At 39.3% G+C, this 12969-nt stretch overlaps 2 protein-coding genes across 2 annotated transcripts; both read left to right on the top strand.

Annotated features, from left to right (window-relative positions):
* The first annotated feature begins 469 nt into the window (after positions 1–469).
* LOC109636235 (peroxisomal N(1)-acetyl-spermine/spermidine oxidase-like) lies at positions 470–6901 on the top strand. The gene is made up of 11 exons (XM_069538565.1): positions 470–624; positions 2406–2575; positions 2804–2980; positions 3085–3215; positions 3341–3528; positions 4176–4357; positions 4504–4673; positions 4966–5051; positions 5170–5282; positions 6149–6303; positions 6538–6901. The coding sequence occupies exons 1-11, from the start codon at positions 587–589 to the stop codon at positions 6667–6669; spliced, it is 1542 nt and encodes a 513-aa protein (XP_069394666.1). The 5' UTR covers positions 470–586; the 3' UTR covers positions 6670–6901.
* Positions 6902–7042: 141 nt separating this feature from the next.
* Positions 7043–12925, top strand: LOC109636227 (peroxisomal N(1)-acetyl-spermine/spermidine oxidase). The gene is made up of 10 exons (XM_020097841.2): positions 7043–7263; positions 8702–8878; positions 9205–9335; positions 9431–9618; positions 9955–10136; positions 10438–10607; positions 10777–10862; positions 11385–11497; positions 11607–11761; positions 11843–12925. The coding sequence occupies exons 1-10, from the start codon at positions 7107–7109 to the stop codon at positions 11987–11989; spliced, it is 1506 nt and encodes a 501-aa protein (XP_019953400.2). The 5' UTR covers positions 7043–7106; the 3' UTR covers positions 11990–12925.
* The last annotated feature ends 44 nt before the right edge of the window (positions 12926–12969 follow it).

The following is a 12969-nucleotide window of genomic DNA, read 5'->3' as shown; positions in this document are numbered from 1 at the left end:
ATTAATAATATAAATAATATTATTAATCATCATTGGCATCAACTTCATATAGTCAAGTCAAGGTTTATTTATATAGCATGTTTAAAAGTGCAGAACAGGTTTAAGATACAGCATTAAAACTGATTAAACATTTAAAAAATGTAAATAATAAACAAAGAATTAATCAAAAATACAAAGCAATAAAGTATCAAACATTATAAATATTTTAAACATTATCAATAGCACATTGATAGCAGATGAAATCATGATCTCTGAACTCGAATTGACATTGATATTGAACTTGTAATCCATGTGGCCTGATGATATTTATATAATTGTGATGAAATGTGATGATGACTTCACCACATACACAAAGAGCTGCAGTCAGAAGGTCACACTGCGTGAACACTGACGGCATCGCAACTACAGACACAGAGATCATTTTTACCAAGGCTTTTAAAGAAAATGTTCCTCTTGAGGAATACGAACTCCAGGAATGTAAAGCTGAGACTGCTGCTACAGTCTGTTTCACACATGTGAGAGATGAGGAGACTGAGTTAATGTTGTATTTACTGTGCCCTTCCCACCCAGTGTCAAGGATGGATGGATGGATATTCAACAACCTCACTATGTAGCTGCACATCAGTGAGTTAAATACTTCCATTGAATATTGAAGTGTGGTGCTGGAATCTGAAGATTTGAAAATTCTGATTTTTGTCTGGAACATATAAATACACTGTACATTATGTACCACTTCAGTATTATAATATACATATATATATACGGGTGGGTGGAAAGGAACATAATGTGAAGTGAAAATAATCTATATTGTGGGCATTTTTAATTGCCGAAGCACTGTCACTTTTAACTGGAAATTCAAACACTCATTTGAATATGGGGTAGAAGTTAATGTTTGTATATGCACAGCTTTCAAGTGCAACATGATTATTCAAACAAATCTTGTTCAAGAAAAAAACAGGTCAACCATGTCGGCTGGTGCGATGGTGTAACTAATTAAAGTTATTTCTGTTTATTCCAGGAACCAAGCGTGTTGAGTATTTGAGGTTTTCAGATATTAACTGCAGAGCACACTCACATGATATCCCGTGAAAATTAAACAATATGCTTCATTAGGCTACTTTTCATCAGATGAAAATAAAGCCTTGTGAACCTAGAGGAGATACACAGGTGGTTCACATCTTTGCATTTTCTTTAACTTAAAGTTCTTTCTCAGGGTTACACCTGAAAAACATTCAAATCATAAGTTTGGACCATCGTCTGTGATTCTTCTAGTCGAGCATTAGATTTTTTTTCTCTCAGTCAGTGTGCAATGTACTTTTCAGTCCTGTGTGTGTATGTGTGTGTGCATGTGTGTGTGCTCGCGTTTGTGTGAACTTATCAACATTACACAATGGAGGTATCCTGAGAGAGTCGGGCTTTTCCTTTTTCCCACAGTTTCACAAACAGTGAGAATGTTGTAGTATTCTGTGGACGAACCTTCACCTTAATCACTGACCTATGTCACTTGACTGATTTTTGTAATATGATTAGTTAGAAAAGAATGCTATTGAATTGCTGGTGCATGTATGGTCACAGAGACTGAAAATGTAATTGATATGTAATGGCAATTTGCCAAATTTACTTCTTGCAATTGAATCAGCCGGTGCAAATTTCTGTGTCCACATGGTGGCAGTCTGTCATACCAAAAACACATGATTCAATATGATCCTCTGCTGCTAGGGGTCTCTAAATCAAAACATTTACGAAGGGTAACATACCTCTGTTCGGTTCGATGTTACGACCGCGACCATCCCGCAGCGCTAGCCTGTTAGCAGTAGTCGGTAGCATATAGCCTAGCTCCTTAGCCTGAGCTAACCAGGTAACGATAAGATCTGTGGGCGTGGCTCAGTTGTCAGTCTTCACTCGGCCCGCCTAGCGTCCACTCGCCGTCGCCTTTTTGCCCATTTATGGGTTAGCCCGGAACTAGGAGGAGTCAGGCCCCGGCAAGATGGCGCCGGGTGAAACGCCCACTACGAGCCTCATTTCCACTCTACAGAAACCAACGGGTGACGTCACGGACACTACGTCCATCTTTATATACAGTCTATGATTTTCACTCTTCAGAAACCAACGGGTGACGTCACGGACACTACGTCCATCTTTATATACAGTCTATGGTCTTCACTCGGACCACCTAGCGTCCACTCGCGGAGACACGTTTACCAACCTGCCTGGTTGGTAAACGTGTCTTCGCCCCTCTCACCTGGGCTTGTTCAAATGTAAGTTCATATCTTTGCCTGGAGCATGACAATACCTGCTTAATATGTGCAACAGATGGAGGAAGTCATGGGACTCCTCCCTCACATGCAGACTGGTTGATCCTGTCTGTCTTTTTTGCCTGAGTTTGCTTTTCTTCATTTCCCTAGTTTATTCTTGTTGAGAATGGCTGTGAACACGAAGCCAAATACTGTAATAATAGGATGCGGGATATCAGGAATATCTGCGGCGCACAGGCTGTTGAAAGCTGGATTTCACAATGTGCGAATACTAGAGGCGACTGCGAGGAGCGGAGGAAGAATAAAAACTGCAAAACTGGGTAAGAAAACATTATATTCACAGTATATTCTTTCAGTCTAGTTTAACAAAATCATACTTTTTTCCTTTTGTCTAACCCTCACTGGTGATCAGCCATGAAGACTGCATGTGAGACCCCCCATAGCCAACCCAATTACCACCTCCCTCATCCATAGGTTTTGTGTTTCATTTTAAATTAAGTTGTACAGAAATTGTAATCAACACACGCAGATCTGTTTTCCCTCTATAGGTAATACCATCACAGAGATAGGTGCAACTTATATCCATGGCCCATCTGAGGAGAATCCAGTGTTTTGTTTGTCCCGGGACTATGGCCTCCTTGACCCAGAGGCCCTCACTGAAGAGAACCAGGCCATAGCTGTTGATGAAAAACCTCGTTATTTACCCAACTGGTTCAGCAGTTCAGGTCATCTGAAATAAAAAATTCAACCATTCAGCAGTTTCAACAAATCATTTTTCCTGTTTTCACTATCGTTGTAAATGTTTTATATTCTGTGTGGTAACATTCAGGTCAGAAGCTGATGGTTGAACACGTGATTGCTGCTGTAGAGATGCATGATGAGCTGATGAAAGATCTTGCACAGATTAAGAACAGGGAAGAAACACCGTGGGCCAGCGTGGGGGATTTTGTACAATCTGAGGTACACGCTCACTGTCAGTGACCGACATTCATTTCCTCACGTGGATATTTGAGTAGTTCTCGATGAAGAACTGATGATCGTTGCATTTCTCTATGCGTGCTCTGAGTGTGTGGTACTTTGTGCAGTTGCCACAGCGAGCAGCCGAGAGGTGGAAAGATAGGGATGAAACCACCAGGGAGCTGTTAATGTCTGCCATCAGTACCCTGATGAAGCTGGAGTGCTGTGACAGTGCCGCTCACAGCATGGGTGACTTGGACGTGGTGGGATTTAATTTGTTCAAGAATCTCACTGGAGTGGACTGCACCATTCCAAGGTCTGTATAACATCTCATTTATCAAATAATGGTTATTAACCATAGACTGTACATAAAACGGTATTAACATATAAAAGCAGGACATTTGCTCAGCCGTATTGGTTTTCTTTGAGGAGGCTCCTCATCATCCAGCAGGAAAATAGGGTTGAAATGATGAGTGGCCTATCCAGTTGACACAAATAAGCTACATTTAGTACAAAGTTTCACTTGAACTCACGGATGACCCTTTTAGACTTGAGCTGCTTTCAGACCTGCACTGAACTCTAGATATTCCCTAAAAAATTATCCGTATGTGAGAACAAAAATGTCTGAGTCAGCTGCTTGGGACATTCTGCTGGCCCCCAAGTGAAAACACCAGCGAATGTTCGAGTGAGCCCATGAGAGAACACAGCAGGAAAATGTCACTGGGAGTAAGTGGCCATGTTGATGACATTTCTAACACATGAAACTGAAAAAAAACCCAAGCGAATACAGATTTCTCAGGATGAAAAAGAGGAGCCATACACATAGATGATTCAGACAATTTTCCACAAATTGTATTTACTTATCTTATCCATGCCTGTGTAGCCCTCCTTTGCCATGATTGTAAAGCACTATGGTTCCTGCTGCTTTAATAAATAACTACATTTTAACTTGACTTGTGACAGTGGAATGGAAGCCCTGATCGAAAAATTGATGTCAGAGCTCCCTCGTGATGTAGTGTCCTACAATCATCCTGTGCGCTGTGTCCACTGGAACAACACGGGGAGCGGAGAACACGCAGTGACAGTTGAGTGTATGGATGGCAAGAGGATCGCTGCTGATCATGTTATTGTTACAATACCTCTAGGTACCTCTCTGTTTCTACAGTTGTTAATTGGTCAATATTTACATGATTTCAGAATTTCTTATTATATCACAACACAATGGCCTAATATTACCAGATATAAAAAGGGGATAATGTGATATAGTATGTACGTGTCATTTTTTCCCCAGGATACCTTAAGAAGCACTACTCAACCCTGTTCTGTCCACCTCTACCAGCGCACAAGCTTCACTCCCTCCAGAAACTAGGATTTGGAACATGCAACAAAATATTTGTGGAGTTTGATTCACCCTGGTGGGATCCTGACTGTGAGGTCATCTACCTGCTGTGGACAGACGAGGTCTGGAATGGGGCTGTCAACCACGATTAAAAATCATGCTCAGAACCAGTATCTGAATGTTATTCAGCATAACAGAATATCACCCAGTGTTCTGTGATAGTTTGCAACTGACACTGTTAAAAACCAGGCCTCAGATTAAATGGATTTCTTCACCCTCAATTAAACATAAAAAAACCTACCTCTATATGATACCAATAAAATTAACTTAGAACTATTGCACTGATCTATCACCATTCAAAAAAACCTCAACCATGCATGTAAAATGTTTGTTTTAAACCCTGTGTGTCTTCAGGATGATCCCTCAGGGCAGGGGTCAGATATAAGAAAATCCTGGATGCGCCAAATTTTTGGCTTTACTGTGCACCAACCCTCTGAAAGGTTAGTACCATAATTTACACCCAAACGTTCGCTGTATAGCTACTTTTTTTCCATCTATAAAGTTTCCATGGAAGTTCATAGACCCAGAGAGTAATACATTTAACCCTGAATCTCTCAGGAACAGCCATGTTCTCTGTGGCTGGATTGCTGGGCATGAAGCAGAGTATATGGAGACACTCAGTGAGCAGGAGGTCAGAGGTGCCATCACGGAGCTCATCCATTCATTCACACGTAAGTCAACGTGAAGAGAGAGAGAGAGATCAAACAATCTTCATACAATCAGAAAAAGATTTCAGTTTAAAAGATCAGAAACTAGTGTCATTGATATTTATCACTTATTATATTTTTACTATCGAAAATACAGGTGAGCAAAATCTTCGAACAAGTTTTAGCAAGCCAAGAGTTTGCCTGCCAGTTTGGCATGAGCAGGCAAACCTAATCTGTCTTCACTGGAATTAGTTATATGTATTTTACAGTGCAACGATTATAAGCTTTTGACACATGAATACCTTTTATGTGGATTATAATACAAATCTTGGATTGTTGTAAAAAATACAACTGAGATGGAAAGATATTAAAGGGATAGTTTAGAGAAAATTCACTCATTATCTACTCACCACTATGGCGATGGAGGGGTGGATGAAGTGTGAGTCCACAACACACTTCTGGAGTCTCAGAAGTAAACTTTGATGCAGCCGAATCCAATACAATTACAGCCTTGATGGGCACGAGCATGACTTAAAACTTTAAAGCCGTTTTTTTAGACAAAGAATTGGTTCAAGACTTTTGCATTTCACACACAAACAACACAGCTGGAGATTCTCTACTCAGACACGTTCACAGAAATATCTGTAACATTCAGGTGAGGGGTGAAGCAGCAGGCCTGGATAAGTTGTAATATAATAAATCAGCTGTGGGGATCAAAATTAGAGAATCTCACTATGTTATACACAAGGAAGTGAAGATGCTAATGTGAATAATATAATCTGGTATTAATCTATTCAGTTTTAACAGTTGATACAAAACATTTTTAATAGTGATCATTGGTCATTTGAGGACGGTCCATGTCAGCATAACTGTGTATAATCTGTGTATAGGAAACCCCACCATCACTCTGAGAAGAATCGTGTGCACAAAGTGGTTCCATGACCCCTGGACATGTGGATCATATTGTCACCCAGCAGTAGGATGTTCAGCAGAGGACTTTGAGAACATGATGGAGCCACTGCCTTCGAAGGGAACACAGTCACAGGTACAGAGACGAACAGGATTTAGTTCAGAAACTAACACACATTTCAGATATAGACAACCTATGGTATAGAGGTGTCAAAATGTTTTTGGGTTTTTTTTTAATGTAAAAATGTGCTCCCAGATGGTTTTTGCAGAGCACGTTGAGCAAGAGTTGAGAGTGAATTTTTGTTTGAGGAGTGTAGCTTTTACAAAATTGGAAGTTCATGTTTCCATGACTAATTCGAGCGTGTCACAGCCCCTGCAGGTGTTGTTTGCTGGAGAAGCTACTCATCCTTGCCACTACTCCACCATCCACGGAGCTCTTCTCACTGGGTGGAGAGAAGCTGATCGACTGATCGCCCACTACTCCACCATCAGTCCTTATTAAACACATTCATATTGTTATCTGCATGTTATGTTTTTGGGTCAAAAATGAATGAAGGAAAAAAATAATGCAGTAACCTGACATTGTTAAATGAGTTTTCCAGTGGTGGAAGAATCACAATGTAGTGGAACATGGGTAATGTAATGATACATTTATAATCAATAGTAGGAATGTGTTCTGTGTTCAGATGGTTCAGTTTAATGTTCTGAGATGAATAAATATGACGTTTACTGTTTTATTTGGGTGTTTTTTCAAGGTATCACAGTTAGTTCAGCCCATGGGTTCAGCCACATGTATGCACTTTTAATTTTAACCCTTTTCTTCCTGCTCCCTAAAAGTCTTTTATTTTGAAATCACTAACCGGAAAACATGATGTAAATGTGTACACACTCCGACTGTAAAGGAAGAAGACTGAGCACGTTCGTGAAGAGTGGACCGTAATGGAGGCAGTGAGCTCTAGCACTAAAATAGTTATAATAGGATGCGGGATATCCGGAATATCTGCGGCTCACAGGCTTATTAAAGCTGGGTTTCACAATGTGCGGCTACTGGAGGCGACTGCGAGGAGCGGAGGAAGAATAAAAACCGGAGCCTTAGGTTAGTACAGAAAGTCCAAAAGGCCAAAAAGGCGAGCAAACTCAAGAATGTTACTGATTAATTAGTCGATTATTTTGACGATTAATCGATAAGACGGGTGGGCAATAAAACATGGAAAGTTTCCATTATTGTTTTGTATGATTAAATGTCCAAAGAGTAAAATATGTCCATGTTTTCCGAAAACAAGGAAAACCAAGAAATATTCACATAACAGGTAAAAAAAATAACGAGCAGCTGAGTCACCAGATTAATATGAAAATCATAGATGTGATGATAAACCTGCACCACTGCAACAGTTCACTGTTAATAACCCAGTCAGTCATCTCTGGTTTTTACTGTTTGTACAACAGGCCTGGACAATATAGCCATCAGTTATATCAAAATGAAACTCTTCATGTCAGTTGATATCGATATTTTTGTTTAAAGACTGGTTTTTGCCCCTGAGTGAGGTTATAGTTTAATAAACACACAATTAATACATGATAAACAGCCAAAGGTTTTACTAATCTGAGGTGGATCAATTATATGTGACACCTCCTCACTGTGCTCTAAGCATACAGACATATCAAATGTGTATTGAAATGTTGTTTTATTGCTATTGATAAATATTATACTGCAATGAATAATTACATTCCCCTGCCCTGATTTACAGTACGATGTAAATCTGTATTCATCATTGTAGAAGTTTTGTAAAATGATGAAATGATTCAACGATCAAAAATAGAAATTAAAGCAAAAATTTCAAGATCAAATGTCCCCTTTAAATAGTTATATAGTTATTTTAGGTAAAAAATGATGAGATGCTGATCATCACATATTTTCACTCAAATGGAATAATAATTTCTACCTTCAATTTCAAGATTTTTATTTGAAAAAGAACATTTAGATTTGGTATGATCATAAGATTTTCTTTTTTATACTGAGAGATCCACATATTGTCTCACTTGTATTTTTTTAATGTGGTGTTTTTTCTTAACGAGGTCCAGACTAAGCTATATGTGCTGTACATTATGTGACTAACTGATAAATGCAAGAGATAATTACGCAATGTTAATTGAACTTAAATAACAATCAGCAATAAAAGAGCGGTAAAGGAGGAATGAAAAAGTAGAGTGCATATCACAGCCAAGACCCAACTCTTAAATCCAGTCAAGCTGCTCCACATTGCACACTCATAGATATCAGACCCCTTAATAAACCTGATTTTTTAAAATCAAGTGCCATGAATAATTCTCTGAGAAATTGTGGAAAATCTCCGGGAGTTCTTTCTTGGCCCATGTCCTTCCTCCAAGTTTCGTAGGAATCTGTTCTGTACTTTTTGCATAATCCTGTTGATAAATGAACAAACAACCAAATATAATCTCCTTGAAGGTAATAACACAGTTTAACCATAACCATTGTCTTATCTAAGAGCTCTAATGTAGGTTTTCATCTGTAGGTGATAGGATAGTTGAAATTGGGGCAAACTGGATCCATGGACCATGCAAGGAGAACCCAGTGTTTTGTTTGGCCCAGCAGTACGGACTCCTGGACCCAGAGGCCCTCACCCCAGAAAACCAGGCCATGGACATCGGAGGACACCCCCCCTGGGTTCCCAACTTCTTCAGCAGTTCAGGTTAAGATTAGACAGTAGAAAACAATTTTAGTGTGTCTTCCCCTTTAGACAGAGAGCTTTATTGACTTAAGATAAGTCTAGTATTACAACTGTCTGCTATGACTCCTGAAATATTTTAATTGAACACTTTGAACTATCCTCAGTCGAAACTGGAATGGAGCATTACAAGCATCATATTTGAGCAGATTTGACCCATGTTTGCAACTGTTTCTATTATTGTCTTTAATGACACATTTAGCCAGTGTCTGTTATTACCTACTGTAGTCTGGATGAGGTATGATATATTTTCCCTAATCTGTGTTGTGTGGGCTATGGGATGTGTGCAGGTCAGAAACTTAATGCTGTGGACGTCTATCCAGCTATGGAGATGTTTGCTGAGCTGCTGAATGAAGGTTCAGAATTTCAGAATCAAGGGGGAGAACCCTGCTCCAGTGTGGGAGATTTCATCCGGTCAGAGGTACTTTGTCTGTTTGTGTCTTTTTCTGTGAATAACATATTAACACTGGAAATGTGTTTGTCAGAAATAGCTGGAACTTCTAATGCTTTGTGCAGGTGCAACAACGATCAGAAGAGAAATGGAAAGATATCGGTGCAAACACCAGATCTCTACAGCTGTGTATGATCAGCAACATGCTGAAGGTGGAGTGCTGCGTTAACGGGGCCCATAGCTTGGATGAGGTGGGCCTGGGGGCCTTTGGCCTTTATAAGACTCTTCCTGGACTGGACTGTATATTCCCAGGGTTTGTAGAGTGCAGAAACTATAATTTATTGCAATACTTTTTAAAATCATTATTTCTACATATTGATAATTTAAGTAAAAGGGATTTCTTGCAGTTGCTCATTCGACCAATTGTTTTGTAGACAAATGTTATTAAGATAAAGAAGCTAATTTAGGTTTTCATTAGAAATTAGTCTAGGGGAGACAGGAGTCAGTTAAAAGTAGATTATGACAGATATAGAATATTACAGGTCAAACTAAAAAACCTCAAAACCCTGAGTAATACTAAAACAGGACATTATTCAGTTTGTCAGTTAACTGATTACCATTTCTAACATTTATTTCCTATCCCATGCAGAGGCTACGAAGGTCTAATCAAAAACTTGATATCAGAGCTTCCCGGTGGTTTAGTGACCTACAGTCGACCTGTGGGCTGTGTCCACTGGAGCAACTCGGAGAAGAGAAAAAACCCTGTTGTAGTTGAGTGTGATGATGGGGAGAAGATCACTGCTGACCATGTTATTGTCACAGTACCTCTAGGTATATGTCATATGTGTACAAACCAAAATTACTATTCAGTCCTACATTTTGTGAATAGCAGTTTAGTATGCAATGATTTTACACACACACATTCTTTACTAAAAGCATGAGTCATTAATCATTATACAATATGTCATGGTCTTATAAAGGTGCTTTTAAAAACTAAATTAATATTGTATTTTCTATTTCTAATTCAATCATTTTATTGACTGCTCTTTTGTTTGATTCTTCTTCTACATGAATTGAGGCTGTTCAGTAATGATCATAGCGTAACTTGTTCTGGCGTGTCGTGTTTTGTCAGGATACCTGAAGAAGAACCATTCAACTCTGTTTTGTCCTCCACTCCCACTGCACAAGCTGCACTCCATCCAGAGACTGGGTTTCGGTACAAACAATAAAATATTTGTGGAGTTTGATTCACCGTGGTGGGACGCTGACTGTGAGGTCATCTACCTTATATGGGAAGATGAGGTGAGATGTTCAGTCAGTGGATGTATGTTAGAAAAAAAACACATTGTGCTCCAGTTATGCTTGAATATTTTTGATTTAGCAGGATTACACTCAGATATTTGACGTGTATTTGGCATGAGAACATTTTAACATATACAAACATTTGAACTGTGTCTGATCTCTTCTTCAGGAAGCTGTTGTGGACCAGGTGCCAGACGTTCAGGGATCCTGGATAAAGAAGCTGTTTGGCTTCACTGTGCTGAAACCCACTGAAAGGTCAACACCCACGATGTTCTGAAAATCTAAAACAACTTTTGTCTCACTAATAATCAACACTCATCTTTTCTTTCTCTCTCTAACTCACACACACAAATACCTGTCTGTCACATTTAGGAAAAATCTGGTCGGTTCAATGACCCCTCACAACATCCACAGATCCAAGATTTTAGAATCTTAGGCAGGCAGACATTGGTATAACTTCCCACTCTAGCTGTGAGTGTTCACACAGCTATGTCAGCCAGGTTCACTCAGTCCTCAGCAGACTGCTTTTCTACGGGTTTTTATTCAGAAATAGCAACATGTCATCACGCTGCGGAGTCAGTCTGGTGACAGCCCGGACAGCCCGTGCTTAGATGGCACCGATGTCCAAGGTTTTTGTTAAGCGATATTATTAATTGTCAACATTTTTATTCTTGGTTCACAGTTAAATGGTTAATGGTGAACATCCCTAATTTAGTTCATAATTAATTGCAATGATTGATTGATGGTTCATTGTCCTGTCTGTGGTTAAACCCTCAGGTATGGACATGTTCTCTGTGGCTGGATAGCTGGACATGAGTCAGAGTACATGGAGACACTGTCTGAACAACAGGTCACACATGCCGTCACACAACTCATCCGTAGGTTTACAGGTTAGTCTTCGCCTTGTATTTTGAAAAAATGTTTCTGAGCCTTGGTTATTTTAAAATCATCCATCAGCATTTTTAGAATAACTGTGTGTGCGTGTGTGTGTGTGTTAAGGGAACCCGACCATCACCCCGAGGAGAGTCCTGCGCTCCCAGTGGTTTCATGACCCCTGGACATGCGGCTCCTACAGTTACCCTGGAAAAGGCTGTTCGGAGCAGGACCTGGAGAACATGATGGAGCCCCTACCTGCGAAGGGATCACAGTCAAAAGTACTTACATGTTCATAAACCACAAATATGTACATACTAGCTCGCACATAATAAAAATCCTGAATACTCTGTGTGTCTCAGCCCCTGCAGGTGCTGTTCGCTGGAGAGGCTACTCATCCCTGCTACTACTCCACCGTCCATGGAGCTCTTCTCAGTGGTTGGAGAGAAGCTGATCGGCTCATCTCTCACTACTCCTCCGTCAGTGAGCCGCTCAAGTCCAAGCTTTAAAAGTACAATGCTGCATTGATGAGAAGAGATTCAACAGATTTGTCTTTGACTTAGTCAAACACTGATGTCACAGTTGATTGTGAGGACTGTGTGAAAAGCTGCTGTTTATATAAATCAGTCACTTTAAAAACTGGAAAGTCCCAGAGAATGTTATCAAGTAATGAACTTTGTAAGGACACACTTAGAAATCTGATTTGTAATAATGCCTTCAAGGAATCAGTAGGGATTTTGTAACTTCATTGTTTGATGATTTCATTTAAACATTTCTGTTGTCAATGAGTATATCAGTAATCACATTTATGTGCAGAACATTGGATAAAACTCAATTTAGCTTACTTAGAAGTTCATCTAGTCATTGAATTAATTCATTAACCCATTGCTTTACCATTTGCATTACGTTTGCTCCTCACATTACAATTCATTCTTAATGATATGGTGAAATGTACGTGGTCATAGAAAATTGTTGACGAACATGAATGAATTATTGTTTGAAATAATATATCATTAAAATTACAAGCCAAAGCTGTGAAGTAGGAAACTTACACAAACATACCAAAAATTCCATGTCATAAGAAGAAGGGAGCAAAGTCAGAATCATGTGTATGTGGATTTCAGAAAGTGAAACCTACTCCGACTTGTTAAAAACATTTGACATGTGTGTATTGACGGTGTAAGCATGCAGCTACGTGTATGCTGAGACACAGACTGTAGAACATTGTCGCCTTATATTTTATTAAGAGTTAGTGAGGCATGTGATGTAATTTTCATGTTATATAATTATATCAAGAGTATTCTGCAGGAAGAAAAACACTCAGTGGCAACTCAGAAGGTATAGATGAGAGTGTGAATGTGGTCTGTAATTTATTTTGAGATTCTGAGGTTGAGCTCTGTCTTTGTCTAAGAACACAGGAGGTAAATAAAAGAAGAAAAACTACATTTGTCAGATCTCTGGGTGTATTGCTTTTTATGTAAAGTTACCA

Source organism: Paralichthys olivaceus, chromosome 14, assembly GCF_024713975.1.
Source record: "Paralichthys olivaceus isolate ysfri-2021 chromosome 14, ASM2471397v2, whole genome shotgun sequence".
Lineage (NCBI taxonomy): Eukaryota > Metazoa > Chordata > Actinopteri > Pleuronectiformes > Paralichthyidae > Paralichthys > Paralichthys olivaceus.
This window is presented reverse-complemented; position numbering and strand designations above follow the sequence as displayed.

Excerpts from the sequence above, each read along its gene's own strand:
- LOC109636235 (XM_069538565.1), top strand. The coding sequence starts at position 587 with ATGGATATTCAACAACCTCACTATGTAGCTGCACATCA. Across the intron at positions 2,981-3,084 it reads CAACTGGTTCAGCAGTTCAG|GTCAGAAGCTGATGGTTGAA; the intron begins GTCATCTGAAAT and ends GGTAACATTCAG. Across the intron at positions 3,529-4,175 it reads GTGGACTGCACCATTCCAAG|TGGAATGGAAGCCCTGATCG; the intron begins GTCTGTATAACA and ends GACTTGTGACAG.
- LOC109636227 (XM_020097841.2), top strand. The coding sequence starts at position 7,107 with ATGGAGGCAGTGAGCTCTAGCACTAAAATAGTTATAATAGGATGCGGG. Across the intron at positions 10,608-10,776 it reads ACCTTATATGGGAAGATGAG|GAAGCTGTTGTGGACCAGGT; the intron begins GTGAGATGTTCA and ends TCTCTTCTTCAG. Across the intron at positions 10,863-11,384 it reads GTGCTGAAACCCACTGAAAG|GTATGGACATGTTCTCTGTG; the intron begins GTCAACACCCAC and ends TTAAACCCTCAG.